General features: G+C 38.9%; 1 protein-coding gene across 1 annotated transcript in view; it reads left to right on the forward strand.

The window, feature by feature from the left end:
- LOC149833019 (putative transcriptional regulator SLK2) overlaps window positions 1–24,857 on the forward strand; it is a 54,170-nt gene extending 29,313 nt beyond the window's left edge. Inside the window, exons 6-9 of the mRNA XM_090014848.1 lie at window positions 10,043–10,143; window positions 10,222–10,315; window positions 10,401–10,470; window positions 23,739–24,857. Of these exons, the coding sequence (XP_089870974.1) occupies window positions 10,043–10,143; window positions 10,222–10,315; window positions 10,401–10,470; window positions 23,739–24,613 (1,140 nt within the window). The 3' untranslated portion in view covers window positions 24,614–24,857. The remainder of the gene's footprint in view (window positions 1–10,042; window positions 10,144–10,221; window positions 10,316–10,400; window positions 10,471–23,738) is intronic.
- The last annotated feature ends 695 nt before the right edge of the window (window positions 24,858–25,552 follow it).

The raw sequence follows: 25,552 nt of genomic DNA on the forward strand, positions 1-25,552 counted from the left end.
AAAACAAAATAACTATAATAGTGGTTTCAATTATAATAGTGGATATAGGAAGGGTGCTATTTGCCACTATTGTAATGAATCATGACATATTAGACCGGTATGCCCAAAGCTTAAAGGCAAAATCACTTTCGTTGGAGAAATCACACCCAAAAAAGAAGAAACAAGCAAAAAATGAAGGAAATATTAAAGATATACTTAGCCAAATATTAGAGGCAATTCAACAAGTCATCTTCTACTTTGGGTGCTGCCGTTGCATCTACTTCATCTCCTCCTGATATGTGGATTCTTGACTCGGGTGCTTCCTTTCATATAACACCTCATAAGAATGCTCTCTTCAAAGTTTGCACTAATTCTACTTCATCTTATGTTTCAACGGCCGATGAAACTTGTTTAAAAATAAATAGTATTGGAATACTTGACTAAAAATTTCTTGTTCCAAAAATAAGAGTAGTTCTAAAATTAAATTTAAATCTTTTTTTCGTCTCTCAAATTTTTGATCATGGTTGCAAATTTTTTTTCTCATTTAAATATTGCACCCTACATGATCTCTAGTTAGGGAAGCTGATTGGGTAAGGCTATAAGAGAGACAACATTTACTTTATGGATTTTTTGTCCCTTCCACCCAAGTCATTTTGTAATTATGTACAGGACAAAAGTATTGATACTTGACATAAGAGACTTGAGCATCATAGTTTTTCGAAGATGTCTCTCTTTTCTTTTTTGATGTAATAAAAAAGATATATCTTGTAAAGATTGTATTTTTGGAAAAATGAAATCTTTATTTCTACTAGGCCTTTTGAATTAGTGCATATCAAAAGAAGGTTATTCTTATTATGTTATGTTTGTTGATGATTTTACTAGATACACATGGATTTATTTTCTAAATCATAAATCCGATGTGTTCTCTTTATTTAAGGAATTTTATATAATTATTAAAAATTAATTTCTTAGCAACTTATCTATTCTTAGATCAGATTCAGGAGGGGAGCACATGTCAAATAATTTTCAAAGCTATTTGAAACAAAATAAAATTTGTCATCAAAGATCTTGTCCTAAAACTCTATAACAAAATGGGTTAGCGGAAAGAAATCATAGACATATAATAGAAACCACTAGGACTTTTAATTTCAAGGGACATTCCAAAATAATTTGTGTTGAAGCTATTTTAACCTCAAATTAATAAATAGAACTCCTTCATCTTCATCACAAAATATTTCTCTATTTGAAAACTTTTTAAAATGACTCCTAATTTTAAAAGACTATGAATCTTTGGTTGTAAGTGTTATGTACTTACTCATAAAAATAATAAACTATCTCCAAAAGCCATTGAATGCATTTTCTTGGGCTATGGTGAAAATTCAAAAGGGTATCGATGATTTGATCCAATAAATAACAAACTCTATGTTTTAAAAGATGTCACCTTTCTTGAAAGTGAAAATGGGTTTGATATCCAAGACCTAAAGAAATTGATTACTCATTTCTATTTGATCTATTACCAAGACATGATGAATCTGACTCTATTGAGGTGTTTGATTCTTTTGACAATAAGTGTAGTATTGATAATCCGATTGGTGATGAAGTTAGTTATCAACATGAAAGTTTGAATGCAAATGTATCAAATGATATGCATGTGTATACTAGACGGGGGAAGGTAATCACCCATGTGCCTTTGACAAGTTCTCTCAAAACAAACCTTTAGAAAAAACTCAACCTGGGAGATCAAATCGAATCTCTAGTGCTCCAAGTAGATTTGTACCATATGACTCATTTTCTCCAAGATTTAGAGCATGTTTAATAACTGTCCACTCTTATTATGAACCATCTTGTTATAATGTTGCCAAACAATACCCTCATTAGAATGAAACAATGAAAATAGAACTTAATGCTCTTAGAAAAGCCAACACATGGAAAATAGTTGATCCTCCTTTAAGCAAAAAACCTATAGGATGTAGATGGGTTTTTAAAATCAAAACCAGAAGTGATGGATCATTAAAAAAATATAAAGCAAGGTTAGTCACCAAAGGGTATGCCCAAGAATATGAAATAGATTATGAGGAAACCTTTGCTTCTGTCGCAAGAATGACTAGTGTTCGAACTCTTATTGCCATTGCTTCTATTAAAAAATGACTCATTTTTCAACTAGATGTTAAAAATGCATTTTTAAATAGAGAACTGGTGAAGAAGTTTAAATGGAACCCCCTCCACAGGTTAATTTAAATGAAAAAATTTTAAAACTTAAAAATGCCTTGTATGGTCTTAAACAAGCTCCTAAGGCTTGTATGATAAATTTAGTAATGTTTTGATTAATTTAGGATTTATCTCTTGTTATACTGACATTGCTTTCTTTGTCAAGAAAACATGTACTATAATTGTGATTTTCCTTCTGTATGTTGATGATATGATCGTTATAGGAAATGACAAAGAAGGTGTTATTAAAATTAAATCAATTTTAAAGAAAACTTTTGATATGTTTGACTTGGGGTTTTTGAGATACTTTTTAAGAATTGAGGATGCCTACTATCCCCGCGGATATATTCTTTCCCAAATGAAATTAGTTGCTGACATATGTGCTAGGTCAGGTGTTTCAAATGAAAAGGTGGAGACTAGTGTTGTGAGAGGCGTATGCCTCAGTACCTGAAGCGTACGCCTCAGAGGCGATGTAACGACCCCAATCCATACCCTTTAAAAATGCAGAATATTTTTTTTTAATGCGGAAACCTTCCCAGAGATCTGGGGTCCTCACAGTTCCACTTTCCATTGGATAGCCCAACCACCACAAACGAAGTTGCAATCATCATCCATAAGAACCAACTAAAACTCTTTTATTAAAGAACCAATAAGAGTCTCACACACCACTCAAAAGTGACATAATCAACTGCAAAAGTAAAAAGAACTAAAAGAAGCAAAAATAGAGCCACTGTGTCCCCTGCTGAAACTGACAAGCGCAAGTATGACTCTCATCTATCCCCAGTAGCCAGTCCAGCCTCACTGTTCACCATGTCATGTGAAAAACCAACAAAGTAGGGTGTCAGAACCGAAATTCGGAGCACAACTACTTCTAAAGAAACCAGGTGAGACAAAGAACATGAATAAGATTTCATGCAGTGATTTGAGTGAGTGCAGATATAAAATTTGCAACATTCAAATATCCATAACTACCAACAATTGCGTATGCTCACCAGTCATGAACAGTAAAACAATACCATATACCAGAAACTAAATAGCTAAACCTTGCAGCATGATTTTAAGAAGTAAATCATATGCTACCACCAAATCATGTCATGATATCAAGAATGATTCAAACATGCATGATCTAATGCATAACAGAAAAATGCATGATTATGTGCAATGCATGATTTCTTCTGTTATCTTTCATTTAAGTTCCATCTTTCCATATGCATGCCCTATTAGATGCACACAACCTTAAGTTCCTCTTTTTAATTACCGTTGCCCGCGGATACACCAAACATGTACAATCCCCGAGGTCAAGTAGGTTTCCAGGATAGCTTAACACACAATTTGTATTTTATTACTGGGTTTCAACTTAGCCCTCGACCGATATCAGGAAACAACACCATCCATCGGAACATTAGACCTGCACATCTAATGTCGGGGATACAAGGGACACCCCACGCCTACAAGTGCCACTTTCTTGGTACCATAACATACTCACAGCTGTGACCAACACACCACTCCCGGGTAAAGTGGCGGACTCTCCCTAAAACCGTGACCAGGAGAAAGAACCTCAATATCGGGTTCAGGGGACAAAATTACAGCACACAGAGTTTTTGTATCCTCACAGTCTCCCCAAGACCGGATATCTAAGATTCTCATACTCCAGATGAGATATCCCAGAATGTATATTACACTGTTCTTATTATTTCTTTATTAAAGTTAATTCCTTAAGTTCGCAACACCATATGCAAAAGTAAAGTGAAAACCCGCATCCTCCCTTGCGGGGACCCATTCGGGACTCTAGCCCGTGTAAACACATAGAACAGTGTAGTAAAGTGCCAAACCATCTTATGTGGTTCAAGTGATGCAGTTAAAAACATATGTGAAAGAAAACCAAACCCACGGCTCTCCAGGCCGATGATGGTCCATTTAGGCCATCGATGCACCACATCACAAACAAAAGTAGTGTTTTATTTATAACACTAAGCCGAAGAGCCAAAAGCATGTGCACTCCTGCAATCATAAACCCAAACATATGCATGCCATTGCTCATTCATATGCATTTCCACTATGTGTGTGTTACCTACATCACATACGGGTATTAACCAATCCATGGTTTCTTTAAGTGTGTGAGTGTTCATGTATCATTTCACATATTAGTCAAGCGTACATGTTCAAGCAGAATTACTAATGATTGAATCATGCTCACACTCATGCGTACCATAATCATAACAGTCAAGTGAAAGCATAAACCTCCACGGCAAGTGTTTCCATACAATCCAATACACAAGCTTTTAAATAACACATGGACTTTAGACAAAAGTATAATGTTAAGCTAGAGACGACAAAACAAGATACATTACATACAAAATTTCAGTTTTAGGTGTCCATCCTCCCTAAACAATATAAAATGAACACTATTATAAACAGCTAACGAATTTGGGTTATGTTTCAATGATCCCACGCTACATCTTACAAATTTTGAGCTTAAACCACACTCAAGCACCATCTTATGCCAATAGACAACCTACAACATCACATTAGGTAATGCATGCAAGATCCTGTCGGACCTTAATAATTCACGTACCTAGCAGCAGTGTATCACACTATTCATGCTTTAATGGTTTAGGATTGTGTATGTCCATTTATGAAAATAGGAAAACCGATTAACAACATTCAACTGACTATGAAAACGTATGGAAATCACCCCTGACAATATTAACCAGGACATGTATATATATACTACAGGGACGAAGTTAATAACCCTCTGGCATGAGCAGGTAAAGCAAGCATATCAAGCCTAAAATTTGCATGGTACATAGGGTTGACCATTTCGAACATCATTGATCTAATGCATGTGTACCAACAAACATTCAAGCTGTTCATATCCCCATTGCTGCCTTCGTACGACCCCCATACAACACCCAGTTTTACAACAGAATTTTTTTATTCCTATATAACACAGCCCAAAGATAAGTGGGTTCCTAACTAGTCCATTCCCAGCAAATTTTTTATTAAGGCTATTCAGTAAGGGAAAAATAGTTTTGTTTCTACAAAGATACACAAGTTCAATCCCAGCCTTAATGTCAATTGCCATTCACTTTAGAATCAGTCAAGTTGGATAATAGTTAAGCTGTGAGACTACTCATTCATATCGAGTAATCTGTCTAAGGTGACAGAAGTTTTGGATGCTAATATTAGGCTCAGAAATTTTAGTTCAAAAACAGTCAGACAAAGTTACGAACTATAAGACCACTCCCTCCAGATTCCTTACATATAGACAAACCATTAACAGGAAAACAAACACACCTAAAAGATAAATGGATCAAAATCTCTGAAATGTATGCAAGGACGCTGTTCCACATGGGTGAAGTATTGGATACGGTTCATTTTAGGTTCAATCCATTCAGATTTCTTATTCACATATAAACCTTAATACTACCATTAAACGCATCCCAGGAGAAAGCATTTTCAGCAAATTCAAATGAAGCTTAAGAGAATATAAACAATATTTCTAAAAAAAATACTTTGGTATGTTAAGAGGTGCCCTTCCAAGTAAGTTCCAGGAGAATATTTTACAACTATTTAATTTGTTGTGAAAAAGATACATGTTTGGAAACAGTACTGCAGGAAGTCAAAAATGCAATGCAAGCATAATAGTTTTTCCTTTTTTTTTTTTCGCACGAATTTAATAGGCACCATGGGGTTTCTCGTTTCCTAACTAAGATACCCCCAAATCTGGAAAATCCCTAAGGAACTCGGGACCTCCATGGTTGGGACATCCACTACCTCAACCGACCCCTCTTTTCCCCTCCCCTATCGGCCTGATTTGGGGTTTTTGGAAGCCATAACACCCATCCCACCTTCGGTTAGGGTTATACACTAAAACCCCCAAATCTGGGTCGCAGCCACCGAAAAACACAATACCTTACCATCTGAGGTTTTCCGGCAGCCAAGAACCCCACCTCTCAAATCACTACCCGAAATCGAACTCAGGTTCGATCCCTCACCCAAGAATCCAAGAAGTACCGTACCTTATTTCGTTGGTTTTCCGGCGATCGGGGGCTGCCGTGGCGGAAGTATCGAGCTGGCTAGAGTCGCCCTTCCCTGCTGCCGTGACAGGGAGTGTGGCTGCTGTTTGCCGCGGCCTTCGGTGGTTGCTGGTGGCCAAAACTCGCCGGAGACAAGACCCTCCCTCCGGCGTGCGCACACTGACAGCGAGAGAGACGGGGGAAAAGAGAGGGCCGGAGAGAAGAGGCTGAGTGAAGAGGGCGAGACCCCCTCTCCACTCCCCCCTTTATCGGCCCCAAGCCCTCTCCCTTGCCGAGGGGTGCGGGGTCGGTTACGCCCTGCGTAACCCCCCCTTGCCCCCCCTTTCTTTTTCTGTTAAGGATTTATCGGGCAACCCTTATCGGGTTGCCCCTTTCTTTTAAAAGGGCTGCTACAGGGCGCGGCTCGGGTCCGGACCCGAGACCCGTAACCCGGCCCCAACCGATATGGATCCACAAGTTGGATCCTCATATTAATAAAAATAAATAAATTTTATAATTAAAATTTTATCTATTTATTATTATTACTGTTATTAAATCATGTTTGATATTATGTATTCCTAATTACCCCTTTATGGGTGCTGGATCTGCAATTTGGATCTAGGCCCAATTTGCATATTTTAAAATATTTTGTAACAAAAATTTTCGGGTTTTACAGGCGAAGCGCACACTCAAGGTACTGAGGCGCTGTAGTGAGGCGTTTGAGTCTTGAAGCGCACGCTTCACATGGGTGAAGCACACGCCTCACATCGAGGCGCGCTTCGCTTCTAAGGCGTACGCATCAGGTTTTTCATACGATTTCTCAAGAAGTTGATGAGTACCAGCCTATGTCAAAGGCTTTTCACGAGTACCTGCCTATGGCAAAGGCTTTCTCGGAGCACCTACACAGTTAGTGACACTCCTAGCAACCTCAACAATTCGTGAGGGTTGAGAATACATGGATCCTCCTCCAACTCATCTAATACAGACAACAGTACATGAATTTTTAGTTCCTTGGCAGGATTTAATCATTTTCTTGTTATGCAATGGTTCTTGCAACAACTAAAGATCTTGAGAAGACATTTACTTGAATCCTAAGTCCCAATACAAGTTTTGAAAATTTAAAACGACTCATCAGGTAATAAAATCCCTTTCTGAAAGCTTTGTGCTTTTCTACATGGCTGATAGGTGATATGTCATAGGGCAGCCTGCCTGCCAATGAGAGCATCTAATTATGGGGTTGACTGTTTGCAGAGTGATAGTACATATATACTAATAGCATATTTGATGTCTTCGCCAACAAGAATTGCATGAAGCTTTGCATAGAGCAAATAAAATGACAAGTACTAACCAGTTATAAAAGATATTACAAAGCAAAATAACTACTCCATGCACTACATGATAATAACTACTCTATGCGCCACATGACCAATATCTCACCAAGAAATAGGAATCAACCAAACTACCAATCACATATATGACCTTCTGTGCAGGTGCATGTTGAAATTATGGTCTGTTAGAATCTTGTATCTGTGAAAGCCAATGATCTACAATTTTCTCATGAATGCCTTCAATAGATCATCACCACAAATAATTACATCAGAAAGATGAAGTAGAAGAATAGCATAACCTCTAAAAGACACTGTAAACTCAATGAAATCAAACGCTTCCGGAAATGAATGCATTTACCACACCAAGATCCCAGACCAAATGGTGCTTGTTTGAGACAACAATGCCTTATAATATGTACATACCATTCCAGGAAGTCAGTAAGTAAAAAAGGAGCTTTCACGTAGATATTCAATCTGATCAGAGAAAAGAATTATTTGCATCATAGTCATATGATCGGACCTTATATAGAAGAAACTAGAATCCTGACGGTTGTTGTTGTTTTTCTTTTTTCTTTTCTTTTTTTAATTTTTGTAATCTTGACAAAAAATGTTGTTGCAGTAGAAACGAGATTCATGCAATTTTGATAATTGCACCAATTTGCGACAACTTAAGAATATAATGTGCAACAATCTCATAAAAAAATACTCTTCATCATCCATTTAAAATCAATGAATAATACGAGTTAATTATAGGAAAGTAGTGTTTATTTTATACTGTTGTTTATTAGTTCTTATTTAATTTTTTTTATTTTATTAATATTATATATTTTATTATTTTGATCATGAAGCTTACGCTTCAACCCCTTGAGGTTTACACCTCGCTTCATAACAGGCTCAACGCCTCGCTTCGCCTCATCGCATTTAACAACTTTGGTGGAGACCACCAAAGTCAAAAATGCAAAATTAAGACTCGAAGATGGCGTATTGCTCGAAGATCCTACTCCATATCGTCAATTGATTGGATCTCTCACCTACCTTTCCATCACTTGACCTGATATCACTTATGTTGTTCATTCTGGAAGTCAGTTTCATTATGCCTCCTACCACAGTGCACATGACGGCAATTATGAGGATTGTGTGATACATTAAAAACACCATTTCAAAAGGGCTTTTCTTATCCTCTTCATCATCTTTAGATCTAATTGCTTATACTGATGCTGATTGGGGTGGTAACCCGAATGATAGAATCTCAACTATTGTTTTTTGTATTTTTTAGGGGATTCGTTGATCTCTTGGAGGTGTAAGAAACAACAAAAGGTCTCATTATCTTCAACTGAGGCAGAATATCACACAATGGCAACGACAACAATGGAACATGTTTGGCTTAGGTTTCTTCTTCAAGACATGGGAGTTTCCATCTCCAAATCCTCGAAACTGTGTTGTGACAATAAAAGTGCAATCTACATAGCAAGCAATCACACATTCCATGAAAGAACCAAACACATTGAGATGGACTGCCACTATGTTCGTGATGAATTTTTAAAAAGAACTATTGAGTTACTGTATGTCACATCGGAGTATCAACTTGCGGATTTCTTCAGCAAAGCCCTTACCACTCATTTTATTTTTCTGCTTAACAAACTTTCGGTAATCTCACCGTCAGTTTGAGGGAGGGTGTTAAAATGTATGCTTTTAAGTATTCATGTATGCTATTATATACATATATATATATATATATATATATTTTGATATATATATGTATATAGTTGTGTATTACTATAACCCTCAGGGGTATTTTTGTCTTTTCACAAATGTGACCGTTGGAGAGCTCCCAATGGCTCTATTGAGCTCCCCTCCCTTGTATAAATAAGGGACCTTGTTTCTTCTTATATGTATGGCTCTTTAGAGCATTTTATCAATAAAATACATTATTTTTTTATATTCTTTTGTGCTCTCTTGTGTTATTGTGCCTAGACACCCTGTGACTTTATGTATCTTGCCCATTAGTGGCTTGTTATTGCGTGTTTAGGGATATGACTTGTGATCCCTCATTTCATTATAGTGATGGGTTGTGTGGGTGGGTTGCTTGGAAGAGAAGATGTCCATGAGAGAAAGTCGGAGAACTAGAGGAGGGGAAGATAAAGGAAATGGCATGAGGAGTGCTTTTGAGGGTGCATCATCTCTAGTCAAGGAGGCTGTCAACCTTAGGGTCTGACAGACATGATGGCCTGTTATATATATATATACAGAGAGAGAGAGAGAGAGAGAGAGAGAGAGAGAGAGAGAGAGAGAGAGAGAGAGAGAGAGTAAATAAATAGATAAATTTCCCAACAGACCTTCGGGGGAGCTCAGTTGGTCATTTTCAAGGCTTGCACAAGCTCATCTCAAGCTTTTTGTGGGTTGTTTGGAGTGGCATGTCTGCATATTTTCTTATTGACATCCCCGTAGGTTCTTGATAGGACTGAATCTTGATCCAGCATTGATATTTAGAGAATATGCCTTTTTCAGGTGAATCAGCTGGCACAGGTTGTACAGAAATATCAAAATGCTGTATCTGAAAGTGGATCTTCAGGGCTTTCAGCCCAGGATTTGCAGGCAAACTGTGGCATGTGAGTGTGATAGTTTGCAAAAACTAAATTGAACTTTGGTAACGAAGACAAGATTAATGAGGTGGTGGTTTATTTTAGGTTTGTTCAAGCAGGACATCAACTTGCAAGGGTTCTGGATCTACAGGCAGTCAATGACTTGGGATTTCCCAAAAGATATATTCGATGCTTGCAGGTCTCTCTCTCTCTCTCTCTCTCTCTCTCTCTTTGATCCATGGACTAGTATGCTGAACATTGTTGCTTACTGTCACTACAAATAGATATCAGAGGTTGTCAATAGCATGAAGGATTTGATTGACTTCAGCCGGGAGCACAATGTCGGGCCTATCGGTAAGTTCTGTTACTGTTTTCATACCTCTTGGTGCTTTTATAACTTTGGAGATTTATAGCAGTATTTTTTAAAATTCTTAATTACATATTTTGGAACATTCTATAGGCAGTTAGCTATGCTATGTTGACATATTAGTGAGTTATAGTTCGTGGCAAGATAGTGTCTATTTGAGCCTCTATTGAAGAGCTGAAGTGCTAAACTATAATTTATTGTTCACTGTTGTCAGTTTTGGTTCTCTTTTGACTTTTTTATTCTAACTAATAGGTTACTGCAGTGGTGATTCTGCATAAATAACAATAACAATATAAATATATATTTTTTAGTGCCTAAGCCTAACAAGTCCAACTAATTGTGACTGATCAGATTAATATCTTGCACTTTGGACTTAGCTTTATCATTGCCTGCATAGGAGATACATGCTTCAAGTCATTTTGATTTTTAAGTAGGTTCTCAAATGAAAATAAAAATAGATAGCCTGGCAGGGTACAAAAGCTAGTTTTTTTACATAAAAATAAATTGATCCAGATGATAATTTGATTAAATGAACCATGTTTATCAAATTATCTTATTTGATTTACTTAATACTAACGCATGGGCCTGTAATTTTTCACTGTATGGTAGGATAGTGTATTGATATACTGATTACTAATCCACGAGAGGATAGAGGCTTGAACCTTTATATTGTTAGTATGGTCTTAAGTTGGCCTTCATCATAGTGAATAAGATTAAGATTCATTTCTTTAAAAAGATAATCATCTGTATCCTAAAGATGGTTATGGCCTATTAAAGTTGTCATTTAACCTGTTTTAGAAAATGTTTTACCCATATGTTTCATTTCACGAAAATACCTTTATGAACTATGACTAGTTTTCTGAGAAAGAGGGAGTATCCATGAATGGATCTGCTTAGAGACATCGAGTAAAATCCCTTATCTTCTGGAATTTTCCCATGCGTGAACTCATCTCAGTGTAGACCACCTTTGACTCCTTAATTTGAGCCTTTATATGAAGATTATGAAGATTGACTGTGAAGGGCTGATGGGAACTGCTGGCAGGGTTGAAATAAATTCCAATGATTTGGTAGGTAATGCTCTTGTTGGCAGTCTCAACAGCACTGTATTATCAAGCCAACTTATCAATGTGCTCAGGTTCATAGAACTTAGCTTTGTTTACATCAATGAGTTCAGGCACATCATTTTCCTGCTTCTATGTGAATCCATTACCTCCCAATGTAATTGTTTTCCTGCAAGTGGGATTTCAATGACAAGATGGCATCTTTTCCTCTGATCCTGATCAAGGAAAGAATAGAAGATCATAAAGCTAATCAATCCAATGCTCTCCATGATTCTCAATCTATGAAGCAACTCAATGGTTGGATTCCTCCTGATTTTGCTTACTATCATCCTCATCACCAGCTCTACCCATCGATCATGCAATAGTGCATAAAGGGTTTTTGCTTGGTAATGTGACGAAAGGGCAGCAAATTTCTTATAAATTAAATCAAATTAAATGTACATAACCTGAGTTAAATGGATGCACAGACTGTATTTGCTAATTTCTTCAAAGTGACGGTTGTGTTTTGGGGGTTTTAGCGATTTTTAATTACATGGGGCAAAAATAGGTCTCTGAATGAAAATTTCCCAAATAGAAAATACATGATGTGAAAAAATATCCCAAAGGTTTCTTCTGGATTTTATGAGTAGCATGTTTAGGTATTGCAAGATGATACTGCAATTCTCTCTCTCTCACACACACACACACAACTGCAAATCAATTCTTGTGTATTTTTAACCAAGGAATTGTCCTAAAATGGTTGGGAGGGTGCTGTAAATGATGTTCAGAGAGAGAGAGAGAGAGAGAGAGAGAGAGAGAGAGGTTTGATTGTTTTGTTGTTGAATATATGATCCTGCTGAAGGTGACGGAAAGTAATGACAGTAATGGTGATAGTAATGGTTGAAGATGATAATTATGGTGGTTCTAATGATGGTGAATGAGAGAGAATGATGTTCATAATCAGTCATGACGATGGTGTTAAAATGTAAAATGTAACATATATAATAATACTATAATTATATTATTATTATATATTTTTATTTTCTCTTTATTTCTTTTATTGTCTAGTTCATTTTGAACTAGACATTACATTCTAGCTAGTCAAGTCCCAACTAGGACTTTACTAGCAATGTAGTCGTTGGACCTAGTCCAACAACTATATTTAGAGTAGTTGGACTCTCGAGAGCTCTAATCTCTTCCACTTGTATAAATAGGGGTGATCCCCCTCCACTTTGTATCAATGCTTCTTAAGCATTTCTTGTGAAGAAATAAAGATTCATTTATTTTTGTGTTTTCTTCCATTTTTACCCTTTTATGGGTTATGCTTGAAGTGTCTCCAATAGATACTCTTTTGAAGATTTCTCATGCTTTTGTGGAAGACCACCATTTCATTACACGGTATCAAAGCCTTGAAGAACCTTCGATCTTAAAGATTCCCGCCTCGTTTTCCATTCTCCCTTTGGAAAGAGTGTTTTATCTTCTTGTTTGTGACTCAAGTGATCGTTTTAGAGAAGGAAAGGACTTCGGAGGAAGCTTGGCTACAAAATTTTGAGATTGTGCTCGTTCTTCTCCTCTCTTATCTTTTTCTTTTCTCATATATTATTATTTTTTCATACCCTTGTAAAAGATGGATGACAATGATAAGATCACCATCGTACCCATGAAATTAAATGACACCAACTACGTAATGTGGGCTTCAATCATGAAGCACCACATTTGGGGAAAAGGTTTGTGGGGTATAGTTGATGGTTCCGATTCAGAACTAAAACTAATTCTCACAAAAGTTGAGAATGACAAAGAAGTACCTCTCACGGAAGGAGAGAAGAATAAGGCGTTGGCAACCTATGAGAAAAAATGGAAAGAATAGAGAATAGGACACGCCAAAATTATCTCATAGCTAATTAATAACGTTGACATCAAAAAATACTTTAGTCTTGCTAAATTTAAGCATGCCGATAAAGCTTGGAAATATCTTAAAAATATGTATTCTCTTAAAGATATTGCACATGTGTGTAATTTACAAGACAAAGTTCGGATGATGACTCAAAAGGACATAACTATAAGAGAATATTACGAGTTATCCGAACTTTGGGAGGAACTGGTTCTTCTCAGTCAAAATGGCATTGTTCTGAAGATATCGAGCTTCGCCAAAAGCAATTCAATATGAAACATTTTTATCAATTTATAAACGGTTTAAGACTAGAATTTGAGTCGAACAAATCGGCTCTTTTATATTGTGAAAAAGTTTCCTCTATCATTGAAACTATAGAGGAGCTAACTATGGAGGAAAATAGACTTAGGAAGAATACTCAAAAAACTGAAGATGACTTCGTTCTAGCTGTGTCTAGACCGGGTAACTATGTGCGCACTTATAGGCATCCTCACTTTGTTAGACAAGGTGGTGATTTTAAAAAAGAAAAGTCACTTGTCATCATTGTCATGAGCCGGGGGCACTGTGGGCCTCAATGTCCTAAGCTAAAGAGAACGAAAAAAAGGTTGAATCGGTCAGATCAGAATCAAAAGATCAAGATGCACTGGTTTTTATGGCTTAATTGATGAAAATTCTTCAACCTCTTTTCAAAGGAGCATCCTCCTCAATTGAAGCCTCAACTGGAGCATCTGTTTCATCATTCTCCGATCCCGATAACTTTCCTTGTGATGCAGAGCAGGATGGACCCGGGTTCATACAGCGTGACTCACGTAGAGGACTGGATTTGCACTCTGAGAATCAGATCCAAGCAGTGGATCCAATTCCCATATTGGTTCCAAGACATGGAGGGGAGGTACCACTGTGTACCAACGCCAGGCAAGCATAGAGAGTACGGGTCGGACAACTCCATATCCAACATCATGCCGGAGCAACATTAGGTCCGGGGTCGGACCCGCTACCCGGATCGAACTAAAGTCTTTAAAACCCCTCTAGGGTTTTGTGCGCAGGCAGAGATTATTCAGAACTGGTAGCAGCCGTATTTTGTCTTTAGCAGTTTTCCCTTTGTTTTTTTTAAATTGTTTTCTTCCTTTCAACCATATCAGTTGTTTCTTTTTTTCTTTTGCCTTTTCATTGTTAGTTCCCTGTCAGGCTACCGTTACTTACATTGTTCATTGGGTTTATTAATCAAATAAAATTTGAGGCCCATCTTTCTCGTTTTGGGCATTCTCTCATTTCTGCCAACGCACCATCGTGAGGGTCGTGCTTTCATTAGCCAACGTCAACAATGTCAAAATTGATTCCCCTTCGCTGCACGCGTGCCTTCACCAATCAACGTCAACAACATCAACACCGATTCCTCCACTGCATCAAAGTGGTATCAGAGTGCAGGCATCCTCCTTCGTCAGCGGATGGCTCAAGAGGCGAGGCACGATCCTACCGATGGAAAAGAGCGGGAGGGAACCGTCGTGGAAGATCTGGTGTTGCCGATGCTGGACATCGTAACTCAGATGTAGGAAAACCTATTGCGCCTAAATAAAGATATGGCTGGTATGTCAAAGCGCATCGATGGGATTGAGGATCGACTGGTAATCGTCGAGTCATCCGGAGGTATGCGTGCGACTTCAATGATGAAAACATGAACAAACTTGGGTGACGACACATACAGTCGCTTACCTGCCACCACAGCTGAACCGGGTCAGTCGATCCATCCTGGTCACGCCGACACTCCAAATCTGGTACCGTCTCCCACTGTGGAACCTGTCACCGTTACCAATCAGGTCGTCGGTGCTGGTCAGCCAAGTCACGGGGTCTCTGGCTGTGTATCTCAGCATAAGTTCTGGTGCACAGGCCTGGCCTCGTGCCTTGGTGCCTGTGCCACAACTTGGGCCCAGGTTGCAAGGCTCCAACGTGACATTGGGCCCGAGTGCTGGCTCCACAACGTCGGCCAGGCTGGGGGCTGACTAGGCCCCTTTTTTCGAGGTTGCGCGTGGGGGTGTTGCTGCAGCCCACCAGCGCGCAGGGGGTCACGGACCCTTGTGGATGGGTCCAACCCCGAGAGGGTCTGGCCCAGATTATTTTGCAGCGGCACCTAGATCCGGTTCTCGGGGACCATTCTTTGGGTCTTCGGGAGCAGGTTCGAGTTTCGAACTCCCTTAGCCGACCTACCCAGTTGGATCTGGTTCGCGGTTTGTCCTGAATCAGGCCCAACCCTTTAGTTTTGACCCTCAAAATGGATCCAATGCCGACCAAAACTCATATCGGACCCGGACGGAGCTCCAAGTTGGATTTGAGCCAGGTAAAAACTAGACCCATAATCATATGGATCGTGGATCGAGTTAAAACCAAGCCTCTTATCCCCATAACTCGATCCTCGATCCAACTTATCCAAATCTGGGTCCGACGAGTAGTTTAACACTGTACCCGATCCATATCTAATCGGGCGAACCAACCCAATATTATACCAACCAGACCCAATTCCCGAACCAGAATCAGCCCATTAACCCACCCTAGATCCAAAACCCAATACCATACCCGACCCAATACCATTATCCTAACCCGACCCATAACCCAAACCCATACTATCCAATTTCTACCCACCCAGAGCCCGAGACCCGACCAACCCTTTCGCCTATCGCAGGACCACCTGTCATACCGGTACCCCAACGTCGGCCACAGATGATTCCCGCCCACGGGCCAGCTAGACCGAGGCAGATTCAGCAAGGATTGGCGCAACCAAAGCGCCGGCAACAGGTCGTCGGAATCCGCCAACCCCAGCAGCCAAGCGAATAGGACCACGACGATGAAGCAATGTGGGATGATGACACATTCTGGAACGAGCATCCTGCAGGAATGGTAGAGACCCGACAACAGAGAGCACTAGAGCGTCCCTCCACGTATGGGGTGAAGTTGGAGCTTCTAGAGTTCACAGGTTGGTTCGATGCAGAGTAGTTCTTTGATTGGTCACATGCCGTCCAATTCTTCTTCGACTACCACGATGTCACCGAGCACCGTCGTGTCTCCCTAGCCTCTACTCGGTTGAGAGGCCTAGCACAAACATGGTGGGTTGAGATGCAGAGGTCGAGAGAGTGACAAAGATTAGAGTGTGTACAAACTTGGGAAGAGATGCAGCGGTTGATGCAATCTAAGTTCGTGCCGTCAGATCACGCTGAGAGGGCCTACAAGGAGTACTTGATCCTGCGTCAAGGCACCAATACTGTGGCAGAGTACACCGCTGAGTTTCATCGTCTGTTCCTACAAGTGCAGATCGAGGAGACTGCCCGCCAGCAGGTCACGAGGTATATTTCTGGTCTTCGTTCTACTATTTCTGACAACTTCATTTGCATCATAGTCGAGTCATTGGATCAGGCAAGTAGTTATGCCATGCATGTGGAGGAGAAACTGAAAGGGAGGCAGGAACATAGGACATCCCGTAGTAATCAGTCCAGTCAGTCTGGAGTCGACCCTAGCAAACCCGATCAGTCTGGACCCGCGTACCACACCATATCCAAGGGTAAGCCCAGTGAGTCCACTGTTCGTTGTTTTAGGTGTCAAGAGTTAGGTCATATTGCATCCAAGTGTCCCACCATGAATAAGAACACTCATCTAGCAGAGGGCATTGTTGAGTCTGCGTCCGACAGTGAGAGCGAGGATGAGTCGCTTGTTAAGGGGAATGACGATGTGAAGGTCGTAGAGTTCGATGGCAGCATCGAAAATTTGTTAACTACCCGTCATGTGTTGACCACATCCCGAGAGTTGACCCCGACAAAATGGTTGCGGAATAATATTTTTAGAACGCGGTGCAACTGTGAGGGGCGTGCATGTAATGTTATCATTGATACTGGGGCATGTGAGAATATGGTGTTCGAGAGTCTTGTGTCCGCCTTGAGTTTAAAAACAAAAAAACTGTCCCAACCCTATACAATGGCATGGTTCAAAAAAGGGAACGATGTACCCATCACTCTGCGTTGCCTAGTTCGATTCTCCATGGGGGAGCATTACCACGATGAAGTGTGGTGTGATGTGGTCCCTATGAGTGCGTGCCACATCCTTTTGGGGCGTCCCTGACAGTTCGACTATAAAACCATTCATGACCGCCGTAGGAACACATACACATTTGTTTTTCAGGGCCATAAGATAATTCTTCTTCCCACCAAGGAGCCGGGGCTTCCCTGGCTCGCGAACCTACTAGACCGATCTTACCTCCTTGAGCTGCACGAAAATTCTCATTTTCCTCCTACATTTACTATGCATGATCTAAGTGCTTCCTGTGAGAACAAGTCGTTGGAGCCGACTTTTTCCCAACCAGGGGAGAATGATGCAGAGCAGGATGGACTCGGGTTCATACAGCGTGACTCACGTAGAGGACTAGATTTGCACTCTGAGAATCAGATCCAAGCAGTGAATCCAATTCCCATACTGGTTCTAAGACATGGAGGGGAGGTACCACTGTGTACCAACTCCAGGCAAGCATAGAGAGTACGGGTCAGACAACTCCAGATCCAACATCATGTCGGAGCAACATCGGCTCCGGGGCTAGACTCGCTACCCGGATCCAGCCAAAGTCTTTGAAAACCCCTCTAGGGTTTTGTGCGCAGGTAGAGATTATTCAGAACTGACAACAGCCGTATTTTGTCTTCAACAGTTTTCCCTTTGTTTTTTTTAATTGTTTTCTTCCTTTCAACCATATCAGTTGTTTCTTTTTTTTCTTTTGACTTTTCATTGTTAGTTCCCTGTCAGTCTACAGTTACTTACATTATTCATTGGGTTTATTAATCAAATAAAGTTTGAGGCCCATCTTTCTCATTTTGGGCATTCTCTCATTTCTGCCAACGCACCACCGTGAGGGTCGTGCTTTCATTAGCCAACGTCAGCAGTGTCAAAGTTGATTCCCCTTTGCTGCGCGCTATTAGAATATGGGTTGGATATGGATCCATTTAATAAAGGATCCATATCCATTCTCAGGCTTTGTATTTTAATGTAATGAGTTACTAATACAAGGGCATTTTTGTCCATGTGGGAATTATTGTAACCCTATTAAACTAATGATGTATTAGCGCAGACTTGTGAATGAAATAGGTTGCCTTCACCAATCAGCGTCAACAACATCAACACCGATTCCTCCACTGCATCACCTTGGCTCCTTGATTCTGGGACCTCCTTTCATATGACCCCAAATGTCAATAGCTTATCCGAATGTCTTAAAAGTAACTCAAGTGTGTCAAAAGTTTTTATAGCTGATGGGATCTCTCTTGAAATAGAAGGAATAAAATTTTTTGAAAAACTTCTTAAAACAAAGAATTTTTTTATCCCAGAAGTTAGACATATTCCTAAATTGAATTTAAACCTCTTATCTGTTTATCAAATATCTGATTATGGGTGTAATATCTCTTCTCGTGGTTGTTCGGTACATGATCGCTAGTCATGAAAGCTGATTGGGAAAGACCATAAAGAATGACACTATTACATGGATTTTTTGGAATTGCCTAAGAATGCTTTTGTTATAATGTTCAGAAACTAGAGTTGAATTTATGACACAAAAGACTTGGTGATCTTCATATGTCTAAAATCCAACATTTTCAAAGTTTAAGAAAATTTTGTAATTCTGAAAGTTTTACTTGTAAAGACTGCATCCTTGGCAAAATGAAAAGATTACCATTTCATGATTGAGCTTTTGTTTCCTCTAGACCCACTTGAATTAATACATTCGGATGTTTAGGGTCCTGCACCAGTTATTTCAAAAGGTATTATGTTATTTTTGTCGATGACTATTCTAGGCATACTTGGATTTACTTAAGTACAAATCTGAGTTTTTTTTCACATTTTCAAACATTTTATAAAATGGTTAAAGATAAATTTTAAAATGATATTTTCATTTTTTGCACTGATTGAGGGAGAGAATTTATGTCCAAAGAATTAAAAGACATCTTAATTTACATTGGCATTACACACCAAATATCTTGTTCACACACATCACAACAAAATGGCCTGGGCGAACGTAAACATCGACACATCATGGAAACTACTAGGACCTTACTAATAACAAATCAAGTTCCAAAATATTTTTGGGCGGAAGCTACCCTAAATACTACCTATCTTATTAATCGAATGTCATCTTCTTCTTTGAAAAACATAACTTCAATTGTAAAACTTGTCAACTTATTTCTTGATTATTCTAAATTAAGAGTCTTTAGATGCAAGTGTTTTGTTTTCACCAACAAGAATGACAAACTTTCTCCTCGTGCGATTCCTTATGACTTCTTAGGATATGTCGATAATAAAAAAGGCTATAGGTGTTTTGATTTTTAAAATGAAAAATTATATATATCAAGAAATATATCTTTCCTAGAGAAAGAAAGTTTTTTGATTTCTAAAAACCTAAGGAAGTCACTGAATATTTCCTTTTAATAGATTTGACTTCAAAATCCAATGAATGAGATCTTGAATGTGACTTTGACAATCAAAGTCCTATTGTTGTTGAACACAATGATGATAATGAAGAGCAAACTCATTTTCTAAGTACCAAACAGAAGGTCATCTAGAATTTTTAGACCTCCTGAAAAATTTGTCATACGAATCCTTTTCACCCACATACAAGGCAATTATTGCATTAATCAGTGTTATTGAAAACATGCCTCAAGGCGCAAAAAGCGCACCTCGCCTCAAGGCGAGGGGCTTTATGCCTTGAGGCGCACATATAAATCGCAAAAGGCTCAAGGCATGCGCCTCATAGGCCTTGAGGCGCACGCCTCAGGGCGAGGCGCGCCTCAAGCCGAGGTGTATACGCCTCTAATTTTTTAGTCAAATGAGGGTCAAAGTCACCATTTGACCATAAATGAGGGGTTTTCACACAATTTTAATTGATTAGGTTAGTAAAAAGGCATTTTCACTCTCCACCTTCGCCTGCTCGACCTCCAGCTCCTCTTCGGCTCGTGCTTCCCTCTTCTTTCCTGCTCGCGCTTCCCTCTCCTCACCTGCCCACGTCGCCACCATTGAGTTAGCTCGCTCTCCCTCTCTCGGAGGCCAGGTGTGCTCTTTCCCCCCCTCTCTCAATCGTTGATGCTCTTCCCACCTTTCAACGAGTGTCTGCGAAAATCAGCGACTTTGCAACTGCTGTGCTGTTAGCGTGCTGTCACAGGCACGTCTAGTGCATTTGATTGATTTTGCAGACCACGCGTGACCTCTACTTCCGATGGTAGAGGTCAACCTTATGCCATTCATCCATGCGATAAACAACATCCCATCTGTTGAAAAACCTTAGCTGGTTTCTTTTTTGGTTTCCTTTTTTGTTTTTATATTGTTGAAATGAGTGTCGTTTGCATTTCATTTATAATTATTGGTTTTTATTAGCGTGTGCACACAATAGATTGTTGTATTTTTCTACTTTCTGTTCCCTTTCCCTTGCTGTATTTGTATTAGCATTTTATTTTCATTGGATGTTCCCTTGTTGAAAAAAACAAAAATCTATTCATTGGATGTTCTCTTGCTGCATTAAATTATATCGTGCTATGTCTTTATCCTCTTTCCTCCTTATTAAGATTTAGAATATTCGTTTGGACATTGAGATCACGTTTGGATGTTCTTTAATGTTAATTTTTTATTTAATGAATGCCCATGTTTTATTTTTTAGATACTTACATAGATCAAGTTGTTGCATTAATGTTACTTTTACATGTTAATCTCATATTTTTCAGTATTTATTTGAGATTTTTTATTTCTTGTTGGTTGCTTCATCAATCAAGAATTTTTTATTTATTTATAATTTTAGATATTTTTTATAGTTTTTTTAAGTTAATTTTTTTTTGAGGCTTACGCTTTACGCCTCAAGGCTTGTGCCTCACCTCAGATTTTGGTGGAGCGCCTCGCTACGCCTCAACGCTTTTCACAACGTTGGCATTAATACAATCATATGTAAAACCGCATCCTATTCTCAAGCCAAAAACCATATAGAATGGGTAGAGGCCATCAAAACAAAATTAGACGAATTAGAAAAGGCTAACGCTTGGACCATCCAAGATATTCTTCGAGGTAAGAAACCTATAGGTTGTCGATGAGTCTAAAAAATAAAAACCAAGAGTGATGGAACTCTTGAAAGGTATAAATCTCGTTTAGTGGCCAAAGGTTATGCTCAAGAGTACGAAATCAATTATGAAGAAACTTTTGTCCCTGTTGCTCGTATGACCACTGTCAGAACTTTAATAGCCTTGGCCTCTATTAGTAAATGACCCATATTTCAGATGGATGTCAAAAATATTTTTTTCAATGAAATCTAATTGAAGAAATATACATGGAAGCTCCACCTGGTATTAGTATCCCTAAGGGTAAAACTCTTTATTTAAAAAAAATACTTTATGGTTTTAAACAAGCACTAAAAGCCTGGTATGACAGATTTAGTCGTGTTATGATTGATATTGATTTTCAATCTTGTTTGACTGACGCTACTTTGTTTATTAAGAATTCTGATGCAAGCATTATTGTTCTCCTTTTCTATGTGGACGATATGATCATCACTGGAGGTGACAAACAAGGAGTTGCAAACATCAAAACGCTTTTTAAAACTTATTTTGAAATGACTCACTTAGGTTTATTAAGATATTTTTTAGGAATTGAAGTTGCTTATTCTTCTCGTGGGTATTTAATATCTCAGTCTAAATTTGTTTTTGATATTGTTTTCAGGTCTAAAATTACAGATGACAAGAAAGTAGACACTCTAGAAGTTGTCAACATCAAAATGAAGATTGATGATGGAGAACCTCTTGATGATCCCGCTCCTTTATAGACAGCTTATCAGAGCACTTTAGCACATATTGCATACACTAGTCAATTTCAACATGCCCTCACTTTTGTTCATATGGGAGCAATCTTGCGTATTATTAGATACATAAAGTCTTCCCTTTCACGTGGACTCTTCTTATTTGCTTCGTCGTCTTTAGATTTAATTGCCTATACTGATGCAGACTTGGAAGGTGAATCCAATAATATACACTCAACCACTGTTTTTTGTGTTTTCTTAAGTGAATCGTTAATTTCATAGAGATGAAAAAAGCAACAGAAGATCTCTCACTCTTTCACCGAAGCTGAATATAGAGCCATAACCACCATGACAATAAAATTTGTTTGGCTCAGACTGTTAGCTGACATGGGTGCTGAAGCAATACAAGCTTCAAGAATATGATGTGGCAATAAGAGTGCGATCTATATTGCCAGCAACCAGACATTTTATGAACGCACCAAACATATTGAGATGGACTCTCACTACGGCAGAGAGAAATATCTCATTGGAACCATTGATTTGCCTTATGTTACATCAGAATACTAATTAGCAGACTTCTTTACCAAATCTCTTGCTATCCCATATTTCACTCTCTTAAGCAGACTTTCGCTCATTGTACCGTAAGTTTGAGGGAGAGTGCTAAAATGTAAAATGTAACATATATAATATGTATAATAATAATATATAATAATATTATTATGTATATTTTTATTTTCTTTTATTTATTGTCTAGTTCATTTTGAACTAGACATTACATTCTAGTCAAGTCCCAACTAGGACTTGACTAGCAATGTAGTCATTGGACCTAGTCCAACGGCTATATTTAGAGCTGTCCAATGACTCTCAAGGAGAGCTCTAAAGCTCTCATTCGTCTCTTCTACTTGTATAAATAGGGGTGATCCCCCTCCACTTTGTATCAATGCTTCTTAAGCATTTCTTGTGAAGAAATAAAGATTTACTTATTTTTGTGTGTTCTTTCATTTTTATCCTTTTATGGGTTATGCTTGAAGTGTCTCTAATAGACACTCTTTTGAAGATTTCTCGTGCTTTTGTGGAAGACCACCATTTCATTACAGATGGTGGTGATAAGAAGAACAAAGTTGTTCACCAAGCATGAGTGCTGGAACTTGTACCTGAAAGCTCTTTTTACAATGTGAACAGCTACTTGATTTCTTTCTAGACTCCCAGCCAGCCATGCCAACCCCTTCACGACTCTTAACTGTATGACATGGATAAGTAGTCTGTTAATTTGTTGAATAGAGCAGTCAGATCGTGAATTAGAAGCAGATTCCTTGGAAACACTTTTGATGCAAACCATCTCATGCAGAAAAAAGGAGAAAGATCTTTAACTTGTTACTTGAGAGAGTGCTTTCTACTTTTTTCGCTTTTTCTAGACATGTTTCATGTAATTTATAAAGCAAAATTCTTTGATTCAATCAAATGGGCTTCCAATAATGCAAATCAACATGTTACCAGTGGACATTTTTTTGAAACCCATTGTTGTGTTTTCTGCAGAAAGTTTGAAGAGCTATCTTCAACTGGCTGCCGCTTCCAAGCTTCAAACACCAAAATTGCAGATGGACCAGATGATGAGTCAGGGGATGGCTCCAGACCAAACATCGGCCGATAAGATGTTGGCTATGCATTCTGGTCTAAACAACCATACGAATATCTGCCATCTAGGTAGCAGAGTATTGAGTGGCTCTCCCAACCCTGTGGTGGGATTGACTGGGCATCACAGTTTACTCAGACAGAACTCTGTAAATTCAAATTCAACTGCTCTTTCACAGGATACCTCTTCCTTTGGTGGTTCAAATCAAGTGCCATCGCAATCATCACCATTCCAAGGGCCTATCTCTTCAATGCCCATCTCTCTACAAAATGTGCCTCTATCGACAACAGTTCATCAGGCCTCACTGAACCCTAACTTGCTTCAGACCATGCATCCCCCGTCTTCTCAACCAACCCAGCAGTTGCAGCAACATGTACTTCAGCAACTGATGCATGATGTATTAAACAGCAATGGAAGTCCATCAGGGCAGTCGCTTAGCGGGCAGAATGCAAATGTAAATGCAGTTGAGGATGTTTTCCAAGCAACAGGCGTTTCAGCAATTTTGGCTTCAAGGGTTGCGGTTGGTGACAGGGTAGGGTTTGGAAACAGCAACTTAGCCAATAATGTTATTGGTATGACGCCTAGCAGGAATACTATCTTTAAAAATGCTACCTACAGTCCGACGACTCTGGGTGGCAACAAGGTCTTTAATTTAAGATCTGATGTGTCAGAGAACCTCCACCTGCCTGAGCTGGTTCAGGATGTTTCTCCTGAATTTGCAGAAAATGGGATATTCAATGGTGAACCAGCAGACATGGGTTATGGCTGGAAGGCTTGAATATATACCCCATGCATGTTATGGGGTGCACAATGGTCGAAGTTAAATTCCTCTCTTGTACATAAGCTTTAAGCAAGTGTTTATAGCTCCAATTATCGGTTATTTTCTCAGAAGTTATTGAAGCTGGCAGTTTTGTAGTTTGCCATGTCTAACTGTAATGTAGTGTGCCTTTTGGTGGCTTGCAAGAAATTATGTGATCCGTGTAGCATGATACAGTTCAGTATTTATCCAATTGATCTTTGCAGCATAGAAGAAGTATCTGTCACTTTATTGATCTCTGCATTGGGGGGCAAAGTAATGTTTCTAATGTCTGGTTGGTTAGTTTGATACAAGATTGCAAAGATTAACAGGGGCAAGAGAATGTTTCCGTACTTGAGGTATGCGGCGCTGCTTTTGATGACCATCCATCTTAACATTTCTTGAGATGGATACCACACCTATCCCGAGAAATGCCAAGATGGGTGGCAGGTCACAGCATGCCCACCATGCAGTGACGCTGCATATAATGTGAATCATTACAAGAGTATATACTTTGTATACTTTCACCTTCCTCAAATTTGAGAGGGTGCAACAAGAATCACTGCAAGTGTGGAGATGAATTAAGGTAAATAACCTCTTAGTGGAAGAGTACAAATATCTTTCCAAGATTTCACATATGACAAGGATACGACTCCACCAAATATCTCTGCGATGAAATGATGATCAAACTCAATGTGCTCAAATTTTTTTATCACAATGTGAATGGTACTCTAATTATCATAACAAGGTAGAATTCTTTAATATCCATATTTTCAAGGCGTAAACGAAACCGAATAATTTCTGCTATATTTTATTCATGGTTTTATCTCAGATGGTTGGTGTCAGATATTATATACCAGAGCACTAAAAAATTCTGCTTTACCTACAGCTCCACCAGGAGATTACATAACTGCGCAAAGG

This window comes from Nuphar pumila, chromosome 7 (assembly GCF_984573655.1).
Source record: "Nuphar pumila chromosome 7, dmNupPumi1.hap1.1, whole genome shotgun sequence".
In the NCBI taxonomy this organism is placed as follows: Eukaryota; Viridiplantae; Streptophyta; class Magnoliopsida; order Nymphaeales; family Nymphaeaceae; genus Nuphar; species Nuphar pumila.